The 20938-nt window shown below is 57.0% G+C and overlaps 2 protein-coding genes across 3 annotated transcripts in view; both read left to right on the forward strand.

The window, feature by feature from the left end:
• Nucleotides 1–2229: 2229 nt before the first annotated feature.
• The window catches only part of ABCA7 (ATP binding cassette subfamily A member 7), a 19911-nt gene continuing 1202 nt past the window's right edge, over nt 2230–20938 (forward strand). The window contains exons 1-44 of the mRNA XM_006764792.2: nt 2230–2435; nt 2523–2572; nt 2704–2883; nt 2971–3104; nt 3218–3294; nt 3624–3704; nt 3941–4145; nt 4226–4353; nt 4537–4653; nt 4873–5040; nt 5197–5414; nt 5988–6164; nt 6514–6736; nt 6872–7093; nt 7173–7374; nt 7629–7739; nt 7953–8124; nt 8435–8566; nt 8666–8805; nt 9034–9171; nt 10809–10993; nt 11084–11156; nt 11467–11669; nt 11869–11929; nt 12093–12197; nt 12282–12436; nt 12626–12750; nt 12830–12928; nt 13114–13401; nt 13608–13640; nt 13762–13939; nt 14027–14196; nt 14469–14646; nt 14871–14986; nt 15288–15432; nt 15520–15643; nt 15997–16126; nt 16199–16319; nt 16395–16457; nt 17402–17508; nt 17695–17836; nt 20133–20267; nt 20353–20456; nt 20790–20882. Coding sequence (XP_006764855.1) covers nt 2370–2435; nt 2523–2572; nt 2704–2883; nt 2971–3104; nt 3218–3294; nt 3624–3704; nt 3941–4145; nt 4226–4353; nt 4537–4653; nt 4873–5040; nt 5197–5414; nt 5988–6164; nt 6514–6736; nt 6872–7093; nt 7173–7374; nt 7629–7739; nt 7953–8124; nt 8435–8566; nt 8666–8805; nt 9034–9171; nt 10809–10993; nt 11084–11156; nt 11467–11669; nt 11869–11929; nt 12093–12197; nt 12282–12436; nt 12626–12750; nt 12830–12928; nt 13114–13401; nt 13608–13640; nt 13762–13939; nt 14027–14196; nt 14469–14646; nt 14871–14986; nt 15288–15432; nt 15520–15643; nt 15997–16126; nt 16199–16319; nt 16395–16457; nt 17402–17508; nt 17695–17836; nt 20133–20267; nt 20353–20456; nt 20790–20882 — 6074 coding nt within the window. The 5' untranslated portion in view covers nt 2230–2369. The remainder of the gene's footprint in view (nt 2436–2522; nt 2573–2703; nt 2884–2970; nt 3105–3217; nt 3295–3623; nt 3705–3940; nt 4146–4225; nt 4354–4536; nt 4654–4872; nt 5041–5196; nt 5415–5987; nt 6165–6513; nt 6737–6871; nt 7094–7172; nt 7375–7628; nt 7740–7952; nt 8125–8434; nt 8567–8665; nt 8806–9033; nt 9172–10808; nt 10994–11083; nt 11157–11466; nt 11670–11868; nt 11930–12092; nt 12198–12281; nt 12437–12625; nt 12751–12829; nt 12929–13113; nt 13402–13607; nt 13641–13761; nt 13940–14026; nt 14197–14468; nt 14647–14870; nt 14987–15287; nt 15433–15519; nt 15644–15996; nt 16127–16198; nt 16320–16394; nt 16458–17401; nt 17509–17694; nt 17837–20132; nt 20268–20352; nt 20457–20789; nt 20883–20938) is intronic.
• Nucleotides 13463–20938, forward strand: part of HMHA1 (histocompatibility (minor) HA-1) — a 22759-nt gene continuing 15283 nt past the window's right edge. For both annotated transcript variants that reach the window (XM_006764794.2, XM_006764793.2), the window contains exon 1: nt 13463–13467. The gene's annotated coding sequence lies outside the window, so the exon portion shown is untranslated. The remainder of the gene's footprint in view (nt 13468–20938) is intronic.

The raw sequence follows: 20938 nt of genomic DNA on the forward strand, positions 1-20938 counted from the left end.
ATGGCAAACCTATGACGCCTCTGACCTGCAAATATCAAAAGTATACATCTTTGTTTAACTATTGTTGCAAATATCAAAAAATTTCTATATGTGACACGGCACCAGAGTAAAGTTAGGGTTTTTCAAAATGCTGACACGCCGAGCTCAAAAGGTTCGCCATCACTGGCCTAGCCCCTAAGAGCCTATTATATCCCCAAGGAGTTAGAGGCCTGCAGAGGTAAAGCTAGTCCCCAACGGGTGACCGTAGCCCCAAAGAGCCCAGCTTAGCCAGGAGATGTTGAGCCCTGAGCTGCAGGGTGGAGGGAAAAAATAATAAAAGGAAAAGAAGGTGCTGGGATAGTTGGCAGTCAGGAGGTGTTGGCTTGGGACACTTTCTGGGGGCCTGGGGGGCCTGGGGGGTGGGACAACGGGACAGATAGCTAGTCCTCACAGCTTGGGAGGAGAAGCTGAGGCCAAGGGCACAGGTCAGTCTGGGCTGAAAAAATGATTTGAAGGCTAGGACCTGGGATAGGGGGAGAGGCTGGACCTCCTGCCTGGTTCTGAAAGGAGGTGGGAACTCAAGCCAAACCACCACCTCCATCACACACACCCCCGCCCCTACACACACACACACACACACACACACACTGAGAGTTGGGGCTCCACCCAGTGCGCCAGCATCCAACCTCCAGGCCTTTTGCTTGTGCATTCACTCTACCTGGAGTTCTCTCCCTGACGACAAACTCCTATTCATCTGCAAAGCCCCAACTGCAAAACCACCTTCCTCCATAGAGCCTTCCCCCCACATTGCTCACTCTTCCCAGCACCGCGTTTCTTCTTGACGATCGTGTGAAACACACCCACTTTAACGGAGTGGGAAACAGTCGGGGTGACCGTTAGGACCCAGGACTCTAATCTTAGAATGTTGGGGGCCCCCTCCCCTTTCTGCCATCACTTGTATCATCCCAGGGACCAACGATTGTTTGTGGGATGAATGATGAATAACTAGAAGCCCCTTTTTCCTGATGGACAAATACAGTCTCAGGGTAATCGGGCGAGTCTGGCGAGGGCCCGGATCCTGCAGGGGAGCGTGGGGGGAAAAGCCAGATGAAGACTTCGACTGGACCTCTATTGATAAGAACATCCAGCTAGATTAGGAAGTTCGCTAACTGACATGTGTAAGTTTATAAAAGATAAGGAGTGGGGCGCGGGGAGGGGGCGCCCCAGGTGCTGACACCAAAAGTTCAGGGCCCGGCGCCCGCTAGGGGGCCTTTCTTTAAAGGGCCGCGCTTTCAGGTCTGCTGTTGGGTAGAGCGAAGGCGGCTGACGCTGGGGGCTGGGATGGTGAGGGGGTCCCGGGAGAGAGGAAGCCCCAGGAGGGTGCGGGTGTGGGGATGGGTGGTACGGAGGCAGGTTCCCTGGCAACTAGAGGGTGCGGGCGGAGTCCAGGCTCTCACTCACCTTTGCTCCCTGCGGATGAGTATTGGGGGACGGCAGAATTGGCCATTAATTTTTAAGGGGGAGTTTGGGCGTTAGACTCACCTGAGAGGGGCGTGGCCAACGTACACCTGCAGCCCCTTTCCTGGTTGGAACCCCTCCACACCTGCCCCCGCTGTACCAATGGAGAAACGGAGGCCGCTCCCCCAGGTCCCGCTTTAGGTAAAGGAGCGTTCTAGAGTGGGGGTGGGAGGTACACCTGCAGCCCCTTTGTATGTGAACTGTGGCCACGCCTTGTCCCCCTGGGACCTCAGTTTCCCCATCTGCACAGCAAGTGATGGGGTCAGGATCACAGGTTCCAGGAGCCTCCATCACTGACCCTTCTCCTAGATCTTGGAGGTCTCCTGAGCGATAAATAATACGTGAGGGGTAGGTAGAGCGGGGGTCCGCCTCCCGCTGGATGACTGCCTGTCTCTGGGCTCCTGAATTGCGCCCTCTTCCAGCCACGCGTGTAAATGTTCACAGTAAATACTTTGCTATTATCCTTGGGGAAGAAGAAAGGGATCCTTCCCCTGGTCAAGGATAAGATTGGAGGCCAGGATCTGGAGGCCCCCAAGTGGGCTTAGGGTAGAGCCTGGTGATGAAAGAGTTACGCTGAGGCCCCGCCCCCCAATAATTAGTTGCTAGCCTTTTCCACCCGCACTACAGGGAGTGACAGCCCTGGCAACCAATCAGATGTAAGGATGACTTCAGGCAGGGCTCCCATTGGTTCCCTTCGGGGAGTAAGCACTTTAATAAGCGCTTACTGTTTGCCTAGCTCTAAGCAGATGTCCAGAAAATTCTGCACAATGGGATAGAGAAATGAAGTTCCGAGAGGGACAGGGAGTTGCCCGCAGCTGCACAGCACATTCTTCAGTCTGACCCCGCGGTCCTGTCTCCTGTCTATTTACAACATGGCCTTCTGGACACAGCTGATGCTGCTGCTTTGGAAGAATTTCCTGTATCGCAAGAGACAGCCGGTAACGCCCAGGCGTTTGGGACAGGTTGGGCACGGCCCAAGCGCTCCCCACTGTTCCCCACTGTCCTGCTTGTTCTCTCTACCCCAGATCCAGCTCCTGGTGGAGTTGTTGTGGCCTCTCTTCCTCTTCTTTATCATGTAAGCCCCCTCCAGGGTCCAGGTGCTTTCGTAGCCGGGGAGGGAAGGGAGTCACCCTATGCACAGGGGCCCCAGTGAGCAAACGCCAGAGAGCACAGACCCAGTAAATGGCTGAGTGGGATCATGGTGAGGACTCTGACAAGGCCGGTAACACCTGGCATTCCCGCAGGCCACTTCCCCAGCAAGCCGCTGCCCTCTGCAGGCACCGTGCCCTGGCTCCAGGGTCTCATCTGCAACCTGAACAACACCTGCTTCCCTCGGCACACGCCCAGTGAGGAGCCGGGTGTCCTCAACAACTTTAATGACTCCCTGTGAGCAAGCGCTGTGGGTCCGGAGGCCACTGGTGGGTGCGGGGATGCCCACTGAGCCCCTGCTTCCCGCCCTCTCTGTGTCCCCAGGGTCTCCCGGCTCCTGGCAGATGTCCGTGCTGTGCTGGGGAGCCCCAGGGCCCACAGGATGCTGGCCAGCCTGGGGAAGCTGATACCCACGTTAAGGACTGCACTAGGAGCAAGTGGGAGGCCAGGGTCTTCCGGTAGGTGGTGGTGAGCTTGGAGCCTCCACCTGCCTGGCTGTGTAATGGGCACAGGTGGTGATATTTCAGGCTAAACATTGCCTAACCCTGTGCTTCCTGTGTGCCTCCTACAGTCTGGCCCCAGTCAAGTGATCAGCTGCAGGAGAGACCATCCCTGGCTACTGAGCTGCTGGGAACACTGCTGCGAGGGGTGAGGTGGGGCTGGGTGAAATGACTCTGAGACCCTGCTCTCAGGAAGTCCCGGCACTGCCCCATTCAGGCCGGGTGACTCCCTCCCAGGGCAGTTGATTCCAGCCTCCAGGCTTTTGTCTGGGCTGTCCCTGGGACCTGGACAGGCTTTGTCTGGCATGGTGGTGGACTCTAGGCTTTGAGACCTGGAGCAAGTCCAAGTGCCTCTTGGAGCCTCAGTTTCCCCATTTATAAAATGGGGTCTGTACCCATAGTATAAGCTGTCTGGCAAAGTGCCCTCTGGTGAGACCTCAAACAAGGTCATTGTCATCCTGTTATCTTTCTTCCCAGGAGTCTCTGAGGTCTCTGCTAGACCAAGGCCAAGAGTCAGTGGGCAGCATTGTGGAAGCAGCAGAGGACTTGGCCCAGCAAGTAAGAGGCCCCTCATCCTCCACCCCATGCCGGAAACTAGAGGGGCAGGCTGCCAGATGGGGAGGTGACAGGGTTAGTCCTGGGTACTCACCCTGGGTAAGATTTGGGAAGGGGGAATTTTGGCAGAAAGAGAGGGAGAAGGTGCTCCTGGTGGGATGTCCTGCCCTGGCTAAGGATTGGCGGAGGGACGGTGCTGGAGGGAGGACTGCCAGCACCTTCTGGTGACCTCTCTCCAGCTCCTGGTGCTGCCCAGCCTGGCAGAGCTTCAGGCACTACTGCGGAGACCCCGGCAGACAGACGGCTCCCTGGAAGCAGTGTTAGAAGCCTTCTGTGGGGACAAGGGGCCTAGAGTCCCTCGGAGGCCCTCCCTCAACAGGTATGAGGCCAGTGACCCGGAGGAGGTGGTGATGCAGGAGCCAGCCCTACCTGACCATGGCCTGAGTGAGTGGTGGACCTTGGCTGCCCAGTTTGGGAAGTGGAGTGTGGGTGAGGGGGCATGGCCTCATGGCACCTCTGACCAGGCCCTGCCTGTGCTGAGATGATGGGGATCCTGGACATGCAGCTCCTCTGGAGGCGCCTGAAGCCACTGGTCCTGGGGAAACTGCTGTTTGCACCTGACACACCCTTCACTCGGCAGCTCATGGCACAGGTTAGGGTGTGTGTATGGGGGGGGGGGTGTCCCTGGTCCCTCCCTCAGCTCAGGGGATGGGGGCCAGGCCTGAGAGAAGGATGGAACAAAGTGGAGGAGAAAGAAGTGGACAGGGGTCCTCTGTCAGAAGGTGGGTCATGAATGGGTGGGCATGGCATTGATCTGGGCTCCTGCCTCCCCCAGGTGAACCGGACCTTCCAGGAGCTGACTGTATTGAAGGATCTCCAGGAGGTGTGGGGGGTGCTGGGACCCCAGCTCTTCAACTTCATGAATGACAGTGCAAATATAGCCATGCTGCAGGTGGGCCCAGAACGGAGGGTGGCAGAGTTATCTACAGCCTGCCCCGTCTTCTCACCCCCTGCTGAGAATTAGGGCAAAGGGCAGGTCAGGGCCTCCTGGGCAAGGGTGTGGAGGTGCGACGTGACCTCCATGTTGAGGACAGGCCCCAGGGATGGGAAGAGGGGTAACAAGACAAGGCGTGCCCCATGCAGACCGCCACGTTCCCTTGCCATTCCCCAGAGGCTCCTGCAAATTCAGAACAAAGGAAAGAGGCAGCCAGGACCCAGAGGCCCACACCAGGCGGAGGCTCTTCAAGCCTTTCTGGATCCTTCTAGCGGTGGCTACAGCTGGAAGGAAGCTTATGCAGATGTGGAGCTTCTGGTGGGCATACTGGGCCGTGCTATGGAGGTGAGAGGCCGTCCACTTGGGAATGGGGAGCACTAGCCTGTTCTGTGGGGGGATCTGCTGGAGGGGTGGGCCCTGCCCTGGGAGAAAGCCCGGCTCAGCCCCAAGGTCCAGGACAGGACCAGGGCCCCTGTGACCCAGGCCTTGTACCCTCTCCAGTGCGTGAGCCTGGACAAGCTGGAGGCAGCACCCTCGGAGGCGGCCCTGGTAGAGCGGGCCCTGGAGCTGCTTGCTGAGCACCGCTTCTGGGCAGGGGTTGTCTTCCTGGGCCCCGAGGATTCCCGGGATGAAGACCTGCTCCGCGGCCCAGGCCACGTGCGCATCAAGATCCGCATGGACATTGACAATGTCGTCAAAACCAATAAGATCAGGGACAGGTGGGAGTGTGGCCGTGTGTTGGACCAAGAGCATGATGATGGATGAGGCCAGGGCATTCGGCCCATCACTCATCCCCCATCACCCATTAGAGACCAGGCAGGCAGAGTCTGATTGATTCCTTAGAACAGCGGTTCTCAAACTGTGGGTCGCAACCCCTTTGGCGGTCGAACGACCCTTTCCCAGGGGTCGCCTAAGACCATCCTGCATATCAGATATTTACATGACGATTCATAACAGTAGCAACATTACAGTTATGAAGTAGCAACTAAAATAATTTAATGATTGGGTCACAACATGAGGAACTGTATTTAAAGGGCCAGAAGGTTGAGAACCACTCCCTTAAACCAATTGGGAGTCCATGGTAATGGGCCTGCTGAAGGGGTTGGTGGGTGGGCTTATCGCCTTGGCTTCTGTGGTACATGGGAGTGAGTGTGGGACAATTGGGTAGCAGGCCCGGCCAGGCCTGTAGTTGAGCCTGTGGGTGTGGACAGAACTAAATTTGTAAAATGGGCACAGGGTAGAGGGTGGTGTTTCCAGCCAGTCCCTGCAGCCAACTACTGTGCTCCTTGCAGGTTTTGGGAACCTGGCCCGGACGCTGACCCCCTGACGGACCTGCGCTATGTCTGGGGTGGCTTCGTGTACCTGCAGGACCTGCTGGAGCATGCAGCAGTGCGTGTGCTCAGTGGCAATGCACCCCGTGCCAGCCTCTACCTGCAGCAGATGCCCTACCCATGCTATGTGGATGACGGGTGAGTGCCCCCTCCCGACTCCTTCCCCAGCTGCAGATACCAGGTCTCAGGTGGGAGCTGGTCTCTATTTGGAACATTCATGAAGTCAAGGCTGTGAATAGCTGGCTTAGGTGGGCCACCCCCAGAGACCTGTAGAGGAAGGAGTAGGGACCCCTAAGGGTCTGGGGTCCCCTGGCACAGAGAGAATGTGGCCTGTGCTGACGGCTGGGACCCTTAGGCTGAATGAAGGGTCCGAGGATAAGAGAGGACAAATGTCTATAGCTCCCTATGCCTTAGGACCGTGGGGCGGGAACCGTAGTGTCCGATGGGGGCTGCACAGGGTCTCCAGCCTCCACCCCTGCTGCTCCAGGTTCCTGCGTGTGCTGAGCCGGTCGCTGCCACTCTTCCTGACACTGGCCTGGATCTACTCAGTGTCACTGACCGTGAAGGCCCTGGTGCGGGAGAAGGAGACGCGGCTGCGTTATACCATGCACGCCATGGGGCTCAGCCGTGCTGTGCTGTGGCTGGGCTGGTTCCTCAGCTGCCTGGGGCCCTTCCTTCTCAGCACGGCACTGCTGGTGATGGTGCTCAAGGTGGGGGCGCCATGTCTCCCTGGCTGCCGGGTGGGGGTGTGCACGCAGAGGAGGGTAACGGCAGGAGGAGCCTTGTGCGGGTGCGTACCCCTGGGCAAACCTGGGTCTCATCCGAGTCCCCTCTGTCTCCTGCAGCTTGGGGACATCCTCCCCTATAGCCACCCAGCCATACTCTTCCTGTTCCTGGCGGCCTTCGCTGTGGCCACGGTGGTCCAGAGCTTCTTGATGAGTGTCTTCTTCTCCCAGGCCAACCTGGCAGCCGCCTGCGGGGGCCTCATGTACTTCGTGCTCTACCTGCCCTACGTGCTGTGCGTGGCCTGGAGGGACCAGCTGCCCGCGGGCGGCCGCGTGGCCATGGTGAGAGCTGGGCCGGGGTGAGGCGCGGGACGTCACCGCCTTCACTCTCTGACCCACCTGCCTCTGGCCCCACCCGCAGAGCATTCTGTCCCCTGTGGCCTTTGGCTTTGGCTGTGAGAGCCTGGCGCTGCTGGAGGAGCAAGGCGAGGGCGCACAGTGGCACAACATGGGCACTGGGCCTGCAGCTGATGTCTTCAGCCTGGCTGAGGTCTCGGGCCTTCTGCTGCTGGATGCCGTGCTCTATGGTCTCACCACTTGGTACCTGGAGACTGTGTGCCCAGGTGGACTCTATGAGTAGGGAGGGACTCCTGACTGTGTTCCCCTGTTCTGGGGAGGCGGGGCGGAGGGGCGGGTCTGCTCAGGGTGGGGCCTCCCAGGTGAGAGGGTGGGGCTTCCTGACACAGGCACCCAGGTGGCTGCATTTGAGGACAGCCTGGGGAAGGTGGGCGGGGTCTCCCGTCACCTCCTTTCCTGGATGCCTGGAATCCTCCAGGGGAACGAGGCTCCAAGGATAACTGAGCACTGCTTCCCCCAGGCCAGTATGGGATCCCTGAACCATGGAACTTTCCCTTTCGGAGGAGCTACTGGTTTGGGCCTAGACCCCCCAAGAGTTCTGACCTGCCCCCAGCCTGGCAGGACCCACAGGGTGAGGAAACAAGCCTTACTAGCTGCTTCCCCAGCTGGACCCTAAGGCCCCTCCAAAACCCAGTCAGATCCCCATCTCTGGACACCTTCAGCTCTCCGCATTCCTGGTGGCTTCCCTACCTCCCGTAAACCGGAGCCTGGCAGGTCCCTGACTATACAGACAGGCTCTAATGGCCGCCCAAGGCCTCCGCTGCTGACTGCCCTCTTTCCCCAGAGCTGGTGGAGGAGGCTCCGCCCGGCCTGATTGCAGGGGTCTCCATACGGGGCCTAGAAAAGCGCTTTCCTGGCAACCCAACCCCGGCCCTCTACGGGCTCAGCCTGGACTTCTACCAGGGCCACATCACCGCCTTCCTGGGCCCCAACGGTGCTGGCAAGACAACTACAATGTGAGTGGCCACACTCCCCGCCCCCACCCCCCAGGCCTGTTTGCTTATCTGGTTAATGTGAAAGGCATCTGGGGCCAGAAGGTTCCCATCTCTGCATTGGGAGTGTGACCCCCCAGATCACTTTGGGTGCGTGATGGGCAGGTAACAGGTATTTTCTTTGATCCTCAGTTTCCCTCCTATAAAATAGAGATATAACTCCACCTTGGCTTGGGCATGCAATAGGTGCTCTGTAAATGCTGGTGCCCCTTCTTTGGGGGCCTCAGTTTCCACTTCTGAAGGAACAGATGCTCTGAGACCCCTGCACCCCCAGGTCCATCCTGAGTGGCCTCTTTCCACCCACTGCTGGCTCCGCCTATGTCCTGGGCCATAACGTCCAGTCCGGCATGGCAGCCATCCGGCCCCACCTGGGCGTCTGCCCTCAGTACAATGTGCTGTTTGACATGTGAGTCCTGAGAGGCCTGGGGTACGACGGAGGGAGGGGCTGGGTGTCCTCTAAGACCCCGCCTGCTATGGTGGCCACTGTTTTTGCCTGTGGCTGCAGGCTGACTGTGGACGAGCACATCTGGTTCTACGGTCGGTTGAAGGGTCTGAGTGCGGCTGCCGTGGGCCCAGAGCAGGACCTTCTGCTGCAGGATGTAGGGCTTGTCCCCAAGCGGCACGCACAGACACGCCACCTCTCAGGTGAGCCCAGCGTGGGGAGGGGCCTCCAGGTCTGGTGGGTGGAGATGAGGCTGGAGAGGGGGCTGGGACGTTATCCAAGGGTAGTAAGCAGCCAGAGGAGATCTGGGGCACCCAGAGTAAGCCAGGTGCTGAGGTCAAGGTGGGTGAGGAAAGGGGCATGGAAAGGGGAGGCAGCCCTGTTCAAGACTGGGGGGTCGTGCTGAAATCCAGGCCCTTGTCCCCGCCCAGGAGGGATGCAACGAAAGCTGTCAGTGGCCATTGCTTTTGTGGGTGGCTCCCGAGTGGTTATCCTGGATGAGCCTACAGCTGGTGTGGACCCTGCTTCCCGTCGCAGCATTTGGGAGCTGCTGCTTAAATACCGGGAAGGTAAGAGTCGGGGGCAGCACAGGGTCTCCTGGTCTGCTTGAGGGGCCAGAAAAGGTTTCTGGTTCTCTGCGGGTTGCCGCTTGAAGTGGTTTGATTTGTTTTGTTTTTTGGTGTGTTTCTTTTTAGTGGCATTTTTCTTCATTGTCTGCCCCAGCGATAAGTAAGGGTGCAAAGTGTTTTTGTTTGTTTGTTTGTTTTTAAATATATTTTATTGATTTTTTACAGAGAGGAAGGAAGAGGGATAGAGAGTTAGAAACATCGATGAGAGAGAAACATCGATCAGCTGCCTCCTGCACACCCCACACTGGGGATGCGCCCTCAACCAAGGTACATGCCCTTGACCGGAATTGAACCTGGGACCTTTCAGTCCACAGGCCGACACTCTGTCCACTGAGCCAAACCGGGTAGGGCTGTTTGTTTGATATTTGATTTTGATATTTATAATTGACCCCAGAGAGGAAAGGAGAGGGAGAGGTAGAAACATCAATGATGAGAGAGTCATTGATCAGCTCCTTCTGCACACCCCCCACTGGGGATCGAGCTGCAACCTGGGTATGTGCCCTTGACCAGAATCGAACCTAAGACCTTTCAGTCCACAGGTCAACACTCTATCCACTGAGCCAAACTGGCCAGGGCAAGGGTGCGAAGATTTAACTGGATATCTTCAAAGGCTCTGCCGACAGGGAAACTAGCTTGACTAAAAAACAGGAGAGGAACATTTGAGTCCTTGTTCCCTGGCAAGCTCCCTGGCATATGTCCTCAGTTTGGCTCAAATAAAGGTTTATAAAAATTCTCACAAAATCCCTGGCTTCTTTGGCTCAGTGGATAGAGCATCAGCCTGAGGACTGAAGGGTCCCGGGTTCAATTCTGGTCAAGGGCACATGCCTGGGTTTCGGGCTTGATCCCCAGTAGGGGTGCGCATGCAGCTGATCAGTGATTCTCATCATTGATGTTTCAATCTCTCTCTCCCTCTCCCTTCTTCTCTGAGATCAATAAAAATACATATATATTTTTTAAAAGGTTTCTGCCGAAACCGGTTTGGCTCAGTGGATAGAGCGTCGGCCTGTGGACTGAAGGGTCCCAGGTTCGATTCCGGTCAAGGGCATGTACCTGGGTTGCGGGCACATCCCCAGTGGGAGATGTGCAGGAGGCAGCTGATCGATGTTTCTAACTCTCTCTCCCTTCCTCTCTGTAAAAAATCAATAAAACACATTTAAAAAAAAATAAAATAAAAAATAAAAAAGGTTTCTGACAAGGAGAAAAGGCTTCTCAGGAGGAAGTGTTAGGGATGTAGTTTTTTTGTTTATTTGTTTTGTTTTTAAATGTTTTTATTCTTTTAGAGAGAGGAAGGGAGAGGACGAGAGAGATAGAAACATCAATGATGAGGGAGAATCATTAATAGGCTGCCTTCTACATGCCCCACACTGGGGATCGAGCCCACAACCCAGCATGTACCCTGGTCGGGCATTGATTCATAGGTCGACGCTCAACCACTGAGCCTTGCTGGCGGACAGGGATGGGTTTTGAGAGATGAGTAGGAGTTCGCCACATGGGGCAGGCAATTCTTGTCAGAAGCTACAACATAGGCAAAGACCAGATGACCTGATGATGCATGTATGTTGGGTTCCTATGCCCAGGTCGCACACTGATCCTTTCCACCCACCACCTGGATGAGGCGGAGCTACTGGGAGACCGGATAGCAGTGGTGGCAGGGGGCCGCTTACGCTGCTGTGGCTCCCCACTCTTCCTGCGCCGTCGCTTGGGATCTGGCTACTACCTGAGGCTGGCAAAGTGTCCCCAGTTCCTGGCCACCAGCACAAAGGTAAGGGCTGGGGCTGACCTTCGACCCCCAACCCCTGATGGCTCTATCCAGCCCCAAAGGCCATGTCAATTGGTGCCCCTCTGCCTGCAGGGTGACACTGACTTGAAGGACAGCGTGGATGCCAGGCAGGAGAGGGAGCTGGGCAGTCATGGCAGCAGGGCTGGTGAGGCCTGGGGTAGGAGAACCAGAGGGAGGGCCCGGTAGGTGGCAGTGGCTTGGTTCAGGGCAACAGGGCTTTATGACGCTGGACTGGACCCCTGACCCTGGGCTGAGCCCAGAAACCTACCTCTGACCTCTGACCCCACTCCAGCTCTGATCCCAGATCAAATCCTGCCCTCAGGTGCTTAACCCTGACCTCCTCTGTCCACAGGCTCAGTCCCTTGTGAGCCACCCAAGTCCCTTCCCCAGGGAGGCTGGGATGAGACGGGTGAGGCAGGAGCCAGGGCCCCTGATACGCACCCCTGCTCACCCAGGTACACCCCGCCTGCTGGCAGTGGTGCAGCACCAGGTGCCCGGGGCACAGGTGGTCGAGGACCTATCGCATGAGCTGCTGCTGGTGCTGCCCTATGAGGGGGCCCTGGATGGCAGCTTCGCCAAGCTCTTCCATGAGCTGGACCAGCGCCTGGGGGAGCTGGGGCTGACTGGCTATGGGATCTCCGACACCAGCCTCGAGGAGGTGCGGCTGCTGGGGGAGGACTGCCTGGAATGAGGAGGAGTCTGCTTATCTACAGCAAGCACTCCAGGGAGGAGGCAGGGCCCTGGTGGATGCCTGGAGACTTGGAGTCCCTTGGAGAAACTGAGGGTGGGAGGGGATTGAGTCCCTGGCTCCCTCCTGTGGGTCTTCAGGCTTTGAGCCCCCTATTCTGTCTCCCCAGATCTTCCTGAAGGTGGTAGAAGACTGTGCTGTGGACACAGACCCAGAGGGTGCGGTTGCAGGTCTCTGTCCTAGACCCTAACACCGGCCCAGAGTTGGACCTCACTTTATACCAAGTCCCAATTCCTGGCTGAGTCTGGCCCAAGGCATAACCCTGACCTCCACCTCTGACTCCTGAACCCCTTCATCTGTGCCCCCTGACCTGGTCCCCTGGTGGTCCCACAGATGGTCGCCACAGACAACACCCCCGTGTAGGCATTACTCAACCAAAGGTGACCCAGGGGCTCAGGACTCTGCCAGAGGAGTCAGCGCTGGAGGATAGGGACCTGGGTGAGTTGCCCCAACCTGGCCCCGTGGCACCATGGCCTCTCCCAGTCCCCATAGCATGAACACTTGACCCTCCCATCCCCACAGCTGGCTCTGCCCCAGAGACACAGGCCCTGCAGGTCTCCGGGCCGGACATCGTGGGCCGGGTACAGGGCTGGACACTGACCTGCCAGCAGCTCCGAGCCCTGCTTCTCAAGCGCTTTCTGCTTGCCTCCCGTAGCCGCCGTGGTCTGTTCTCACAGGTGAAAGGGGATGGACACTAGGGAGGATACTCGGCCTAATTCAACTGCCTAACCCCAGGCATATCTCCTGCCCTGCACGCCTTTATTGAAAGCACTGGGGAGCCACGGATGGTTGTAGAGTGGGAGCAGGAAAAGGTGTGGCGAGACTGGCGGGTAGGTGGGGAGGGCAGCTAATGGCCGGTCCTTCAGATCCTGCTGCCTGCCCTGTTTGTGGCCCTGGCTTTGATGTTCAGCCTCATCGTGCCGCCTTTCCAGTACTACCCACCTCTGCAGCTCAGTCCCAGCATGTATGGTGCCCAGGTATCCTTCTTCAGGTTGGTGCAGAGAAGAGGGAGCTGGTGGTGGGAGGACCAGGGACCCATGGACGCAGCCCTGACCCCGCACCCCCCACAGTGAGGATGCTCCAGGGAGCCCCGAGGGTGCCCGCCTGCTGGAGGCACTGCTGGAGGAGGCAGGATTGGAGAACCCCTACTTGCATAACAGCTCCCAAAGGTGAGTTCCTCAGCCTGGACCTAGCTCTTTTCTAGCCTTGGCTTCCCTATCTGGGCTCTGGCCAGTGGGCCCAGGGGTGCCCAGTTCCCAAGCAGGCACCCTCTATGCCTTCTTGGGACCTGGGAGCCTCCATGTTCCGGCTCGCCCTGGAAGCTGCATGCCCACAGTTCTGCCCCGTTCCACAGGCCCCCCAAGTGTATGCAGCCCACCGTCTGCTGGTTCTTCGTGCCCGAGATTCCCACAGAAGTGGCGGAGGTCTTGGCCAGTGGCAACTGGACCCCGGAGTTTCCATCCCCTGCCTGCCAGTGCAGCCAGGATGGCACCCACCACCTGCTTCCCAACTGCCCAGCTGCAGCCGGTGGCCCCCCACCACCTCAGGCTCTGACTGACTCGGGCGAAATTGTGCAGAACCTGACGGGCCGGAACCTGTCTGACTTTCTGGTCAAGACCTACCCACGCCTAGTGCACCAGGGGTGAGCAGCAGGAGGACTTGGTGTGCCCGGTTGTTGTGTGGGTCCTCAGGTCAAGGAGGTGGTCTGGTCCACAGGGAGGTCAGGGTGGATGCCTGGGCTTGAGTGCCCTCCCTGCCCAACCCCCTTTTCGCTGCCTCACCAGACCCTCCAGCATCTTGCACTCTGTCTCACTCACATCTCTATCTTTTTGTCTGTCTCTCTCTCAGCCTGAAGACTAAGAAATGGGTGGATGAGGTCAGGTGAGGAGGGAACTCTGCCTTGGTCTCCCTTCCTACATCCCTGTGTCGTTCCACTTGTGGGCGCTCCCATTCCATTCTTGCTGGCCCTCAGCTGCCCCTCCTTGCCCCCAATGTCCCATAGGTACGGGGGCATCTCCTTGGGGGCCCCAGATGCGGGCCTACCCTCAGGGCGTGAGGTGGGGCGCTCACTGGAGGTGCTGCGTGTGCTGCTGAGCCCCCAACCTGGTGGGGCCCTCGACCGCTTCCTGAACAACCTCATAGCATGGGCTCGTGGCCTGGATGCTCAGCACAGCCTCAAGGTGGGAACTGGGGGTAAGTGGACAGGTGGCTAGTGGGGGCAGGGCTGTCTTTGTCACCCTTAACCCTCGGCCTTGACCCCATCTTAGATCTGGTTCAACAACAAGGGCTGGCATGCCATGGTGGCCTTTGTCAACCGAGCCCACAATGCACTCCTACATGCCCGCCTGCCACCAGGCCCCACCCGCCATGCTCACAGTATCACCACACTCAACCACCCCCTGAACCTCACTAAGGAGCAGCTATCTAAGGCCACCCTGTGAGTCTTTCTACCCTGCATATTCTCTCCCACCTCAGTTTCCCTGTTAATTTTGGGTGATGGGAGGGGTTCAGGGGGGGCTCAAGTCTCCCCCAATGGCCCATGTGTACTCATCACATAAACCCTTATCTTACTGGAGACTTGTGAAACCTCTCCCTGCCAAATGACCCAGCCACCCTCATCCCAAAATGGCTTGAACCAGCCCTGTGGATCTTGGTTCCATCAATGGAATGCAGCTCTGCCCTGAGCAGCTCATGTGCCTCTGCCCCCAGGATGGCCTCCTCAGTGGACGTGATTGTCTCCATCTGCGTGGTCTTCGCCATGTCCTTCATCCCGGCCAGCTTCATCCTTGTCCTCATTGAGGAGCGTGTCACCCGAGCCAAACACCTGCAGTTCATGGGGGGCCTATCCCCCACTCTTTACTGGCTTGGCAACTTTCTCTGGGACATGGTGCGGGGACTCCCCAGAGCGGTGGGGGCCCAGCTGCTGCTATTCCCCTTCTGGCCCCTCTGGGCAGGGACTTGTCCAGGATGGCTGGGGTGAAGTTTTGGGGATTGTGGGACTTCATGTCCTGATACCTAGAAGAATGCAGAGAGGTTAGGGTGGGTTACAGGGCTAAGAATGGCAGCTCCCAACCCTGCACACTGATGGGGTAACTGCCATCTCCTATGCAGTGTAACTACTTGGTGCCAGCATGCATCGTGGTGCTCATATTTCTGGCCTTTCAGCGGAAGGCATATGTGTCCCCTGCCAACCTGCCTGCCCTCCTGCTATTGCTAATACTATATGGGTGAGGCCCCCAGACCCTCAGGGCCTGTTCTTACTGACCACACCCCCTTCCCCAATACTGTTGAGGGAAATGGGACTCTGCAGTAGCTCCCAAGGAGAAGAAAGAATATGGGGTCTGAGGTAACTCCAAGTGAGATCTAATCCAGTGGGGTGTCAGAGTGGCCTTAAAAGCTCATCTTGTCCCAACTCATATTAATATAGGTCTACAATGCAGACTATGGGAGGGAAGATATGTATTCCTCTCAGGACTACTCAGCCGCCATCTGTGTGGTTACCAGGCAACTCCTGTTTCTTCCCTGCAGCTGGTCGATCACACCACTCATGTACCCAGCCTCCTTCTTCTTCTCTGTGCCCAGCACGGCCTACGTGGTGCTCACCTGCATCAACCTATTTATTGGCATCAATGGCAGCATGGCCACCTTTGTGCTTGAGCTCTTCTCTGATCAGGTGGGACTCTGCAAGGATAGGCCTCAGGCTGGGGTGGGACTGGGGCCTTGGCCTCTGACCCACCTCCTCCTTCCTGCCCCTGAGCAGAAACTGCAGAATGTGAGCCGGATCCTGAAACAGGTTTTCCTTATCTTCCCCCACTTCTGCTTGGGTCGGGGGCTCATCGATATGGTGAGGAATCAGGCCATGGCTGATGCCTTTGAGCTCTTAGGTGAGAACTTTCCTCCAGGTGGGGAGTGTCAGCCAAGAATCAGTTATATAGGGTAAGGATAAACAGCAGATCCCAGGAAGAGAGCCGGAGGGCTGAGGTGGCCCCAAGTTTGGCTCAAGTTAGAGATTCAGAAAAGCAGCCACAAAAGCTAATTCCATCTTGGGTTATATCACAAGAAGTCTAAAGCCGTAAATAAGGGAGGTGGTGATATCATTGTTTTCTATAACAATTAGACCCCAGTTGAGTGGCCTAACCAGTTTCTGATCCCTTAAGAACTGAAGGTGACTTAGATGAAAAGGGGCTCAGAAGCCAAGCCCCTCCAAGGACCCAGTCTCTCCTTCCTCTTCCCACAGGAGATGGGCAGTTCCAGTCGCCCCTGCACTGGGAGGTGGTTGGCAAGAACCTCTTGGCCATGGCAGTGCAGGGGCCCCTCTTCCTCCTCTTTACACTTTTGCTGCAGCACCGCACCCGCCTCCTGCCACAGTCAGTGGGGACCAGGGGAGGATGGCAGGGGCTGGGGTCCAGCTTTGGGCCCACTGATGTCTCTGTTCTTAGACCCAAGCTGAGACCACTGCTTCCACTGGGAAAGGAGGATGAGGATGTGGCTCGGGAGCGGGAGCGAGTGGTTGAAGGGGCCACCCAGGGCGATGTGTTGGTGCTGCGGGACCTAACCAAGGTGGGTGCAGAGTGCTAGGTGGGGGGGGCTCCCATTGGCCCACTCACATTTCTCAGGGTCCTGCACTTCTCCCAGGTGTACCCCTGGCAGAAGATACCGGCTGTTGACCGTCTATGCTTGGGGATCCCCCCCGGTGAGGTGAGTCCAGAATAGAGGTCCTGGTGCAGGTGCAGTGAGAGATTGCCCTACTGTGCACCCACTGCCATTGATTGATTGATTGATTGATTTCAGAGAGGAAAGGAGAGAGAGAGAAACATCAGTGATGAGAGAGAATCATTGATTGGCTGCCTTCTGAATGCCCCCTACTGGGGATTGAGCCCGAAACCTGGGCATGTGCCCCGACCGGGAATGAAACCATGACCTCCTGGTTCATAGTCGACGCTTAACCGCTGAGCCACACTGGCTGGGCCCCACTGCCCTTTATTGAATACCTACCTATTGGCTCAAGTTAGAGATTCAGAAAAGCAGCCACAAAAGCTAATTCCATCTTGGGTTATATCACAAGAAGTCTAAAGCCCTAAATAAGGGGTGGTGGTGATATCATTGTTTTCTATAACAATTAGACCCCAGTTGAGTGCAACACTTGAGCTCCTATTTTGAGCCAACAAACTCTCATTAGGCTCCTACTGCATGCTTACATTTATTGAACCCTCCTGTGTGCAATAAGGTATTAGTAAGCCCCTACTGAGGACAAGCGTATTCATTATTGAGCACCTATCGGGTGTCCACACATGTGCCAGGAACCGTTATGAAGTAATTACTGTGTGCTAGCCAACCTCTCCGCCTTGGGGGGACTGTGCACCCAGCCTGAGTACTCCCCATATGGCAGGAAATATTTGGAAATCTTGTGCCTCTCTGAATGGAGCAATTGCTGTAGGATGCCTACTGTGCGCCAGGATTGATTAAACATGTCCCCTGTGCCAACAACCCTTGTTTGCTAAGCAAAAGCCTCTGCCTCCCCACACACCCAGGAGTTTCCCTTGCTCACAGCCCAACACACAGAAACTTAGAAATCCACCCAGAATCAGAGGTGCTGGGACACAGGGAATGAGGCCGAACTCCCTCTGTGGGTGCCATTGCAGTGTTTTGGGCTGCTGGGCGTGAATGGAGCAGGGAAGACATCCACATTTCGCATGGTGACTGGGGACATACTGCCCAGCAGCGGCGAGGTCATACTGGCAGGCCACAGGTAAGGGGCTTCTGGGTAGGGGTGGGGCAGGCAGTGAGCCTCCACACCCCCAAACATGGACAGGGTGGGCCCGGAGACACCCTTGTCCCTTTACAGGGTGGTCTTGGGTGGGGAATGAGACCCCTGTTTGCCCCAGCATGCCTGGGGCCTAGCCAGTTCCCTGAGCCCCTTGTCCTCTATCCTCAGCGTGACTCAGGAACCAGCCGCAGCGCTCTGTCGCACGGGCTACTGTCCTCAGTCGGATGCCATCTTTGAGCTGCTGACAGGCCGGGAGCACGTGGAGCTGTTTGCACGTCTGCGCGGTATCCCCGAGGCCAAGATTGTCGAGGTGACCGCTGCCCCTTATTCTACTGGGACCTCTGGTTCCCTGCCCACACTGGCTCTGCTTGGCCATGCCTGGAGCCCAGGTCCACTGGCCCTCTCTCTCCTCCCCCAGCTCCTACATCCGTGTGGGTCTACTGTGCTTTCTACTGTCATCCAAGCTGCATCTGCCACCTCCCTGCTCTGGGACGCCCCCTCTGCTGCTCAGAACCTGCCCCTTCTCTCCTGTCTCCACACTCCGTGACTCCACCTCTGACTGAGGACTTTGAGCCTTTCTGCCCCTGGGTCAGGTCCCATCTTTCATTCACTGTGGCCCCAAACCACGTGTCAGTCCCACCCTGTTCTCATTCTGGTCCTGCCCCCTTTATAGACCTTTACCCCACTCTCGCCCTAGCCCCTCCATTCCTGTCCCTCTCTCTGGTCCCACCCTGAGGAGGTTCCACCCATTCACTGTGCTTCCCCCACCTGGTCCCACCCTCACTTTGGTCATCCAACATTCACTCTGACCCACCAAAGGCCCCCAACGCTCACGCTGGACATCCCCCTACCCATTCACTCTCGTCCTGTCCCCCCATACTCATTCTGGCCCCCTCCTTACATGGTTCCACCCATTCTCACCACTCACTTTTTTCAAAATTTATTTTAGAGAGAGAAACATTGGTTTGTTTTTCTACTTATTTATGTACTCATTAGTTGATTCTTTTTTTTTTAAATATATTTTATTGAGTTTTTACAGAGAGGAAAGGAGAGGGATAGAGAGTTAGAAACATCGATGAGAGAGAAACATCGACCAGCTGCCTCCTGCACACTCCCCACCGGGGATGTGCCCGCAACCAAGGTACATGCCCTTGACCGGAATCGAACCCGGGACCCCTCAGTCCGCAGGCCGATGCTCTATCCACTGAACCAAACCGGCTTCGGCTAGTTGATTCTTTTTTATTTAAGAGGAGAACGTCTATTTTATTAATATTTGAATCCAGAACTTGTTGAGTATGAAATCTGGCATCGTAAGGCACAGTAACATGTATACAGTAGGCAACCAATAAATACCTGTCAGAGGCCTACACGAAGGAATGGATACCTGGCAAGAATGAATCCACCTGCCACCACACCTACCCCCGAAGAATGACATTTTCCCATAGGCTTGGTGCACCACACTTCTCTGAAGTACGAGAGTGACCATTCCTTCCTCCCCCTTACCTGCCTTTGCCTGTCGAAGCCACTGTGTTTTGTGAGTTGTTCTTTTTTTTGTCATTCCTCACCTGAGTATATTTTTTTCAATGATTTTTAGAGAGAGTGGAAGGGAGGGGGAGAGAGAGCGAGAGAGAGAGAGAGAGAGAGAGAGAGAGATTAATTAGTTGCCTCCTGGCTGGGGATCAAGCCTAAAATCCTGAGATACGTGTCCTTGACCAGAATTGAACCAGTGACCCTTCAGTCTTCAGGCCAACGATCTAACCACTGAGCAACCAGCTAGTGTTTTAGGAGAAAGGTAGTTTTAGCACTCCATCCAACCCCCAGCAAACAGAGCCCAAACTAAACTTTCCAGCAAGCAGCGCACCATATACCAGCTATAAACTAGGTACCTCTGTAACTACATGAAGAGAAGAAAAAATGTACCCAGCTAGAGACATTCCAAAAATTGGTGGATGGATTTACCAGTTTTCTCTACCAACTCATTGGTTGATTCTTATGTGTACCCAGACCGGGTCTTGAGCCCACAACCGTGGTTTATTGGGACGATGCTCTAACGAACTGAGCTACCTGGGTAGGGCCTCATCTATTCAGTCTTGTCCCCTCTTCTCTCTGGTCCCCCCACACTCACTCTGATCCCTGCCACATACACGCGGGATCCCCCTAGCTCACACGGACCCACCACTCTGGCTCCCTCACCCACGTTAACTCTGTCCCCCCTGCTCACTCTGGTTCCCCCTCATTCACTCTGGTCCCCTCCTTACATTGGTCCCCCACTCACTCTGGTGATCCTCCTGTTAACTTTGGCCCAACCCTCATTCTGGCCCCCCTGTTCATCTGCCCACCGCCCCAAGTTCACTTTAGCCCTCCTGGCTCACTCTGGTCCCCCCTGCTCATTTGGGTCCCCACACTTACTCTGGTCCTACCTGCTTACCCTGGTCCCTCCACATTCACGCTGGCCCCCTTCTGACCCTGGTCCCCCACAATTACTCGCCCCCCCCCCATGCTAACCCTGGCTCTCCGTGCTAACTGGTCTTCCCTGCTTACTCTGGCCCCCTCAACTTTAATTGGTCCTCCCACATTCACACCTCCCCTCCCCCGCCTGCCCACAGACAGTAAGCTTGAGCCTGGAGAACCTGGGGCTCCAGCATTATGCCGACCAGCCCGTGGGTACCTACAGCGGCGGCTACAAACGGAAACTGGCAACAGCTGTGGCCCTGGTGGGAGATCCAACGATGGTCTTTCTGGTGGGTGTGCACTGAGGCCTGGGTGAGGGCGGGGTGGGGAGGGGCGGGGCAGGTCTTACTGAGTCTTACCCTGGCCGCCTCCCAGGATGAGCCAACCACCGGCATGGACCCCAGTGCGAGGCGCTTCCTCTGGAACAGCCTCCTGGCTGTGGTGCGGAAGGGCCGCTCGGTGGTGCTCACCTCGCACAGGTGGGCCCTGCGTGAGTCGGGGCTGTGGGTCAGGGTGTCTACTCACCCTCCCCCAACCCCCACAACTCCCCACCTTCACAACCCCCACCCCATCCAGGCTCTGGGGAGCGAGGCAGACCCCAGTGAGAGGTTGTCACTCAGGGCTTAGGGCTACACGGCATGGGTGGTCCTGACCCTGGGTCAGCTGCGAGGCCCGGATGTGAGGACACGGGGCAAACCCGGGAACTGAGAGGCCTGGGCCCAGCTGCACGTGTTCAGAGTGGAAGCCTGGTCCTGGCCGGGAGGGTGGGTGGTCTGGGCCTGGCCGGAGCTCACAGCACTTGTCCCTGACAGCATGGAGGAGTGTGAGGCACTCTGCACGCGCCTGGCCATCATGGTGAATGGGCGGTTCCACTGCCTGGGGAGCCCGCAGCACCTCAAGGGCAGGTGAGCTGGGCCAGCCCTCAAGGGCTGGTGCTGGGGCAGGAAGAGGCTAGAGGAGC

Source organism: Myotis davidii, unplaced genomic scaffold (assembly GCF_000327345.1).
Source record: "Myotis davidii unplaced genomic scaffold, ASM32734v1 scaffold198, whole genome shotgun sequence".
NCBI classification, from domain to species: Eukaryota; Metazoa; Chordata; class Mammalia; order Chiroptera; family Vespertilionidae; genus Myotis; species Myotis davidii.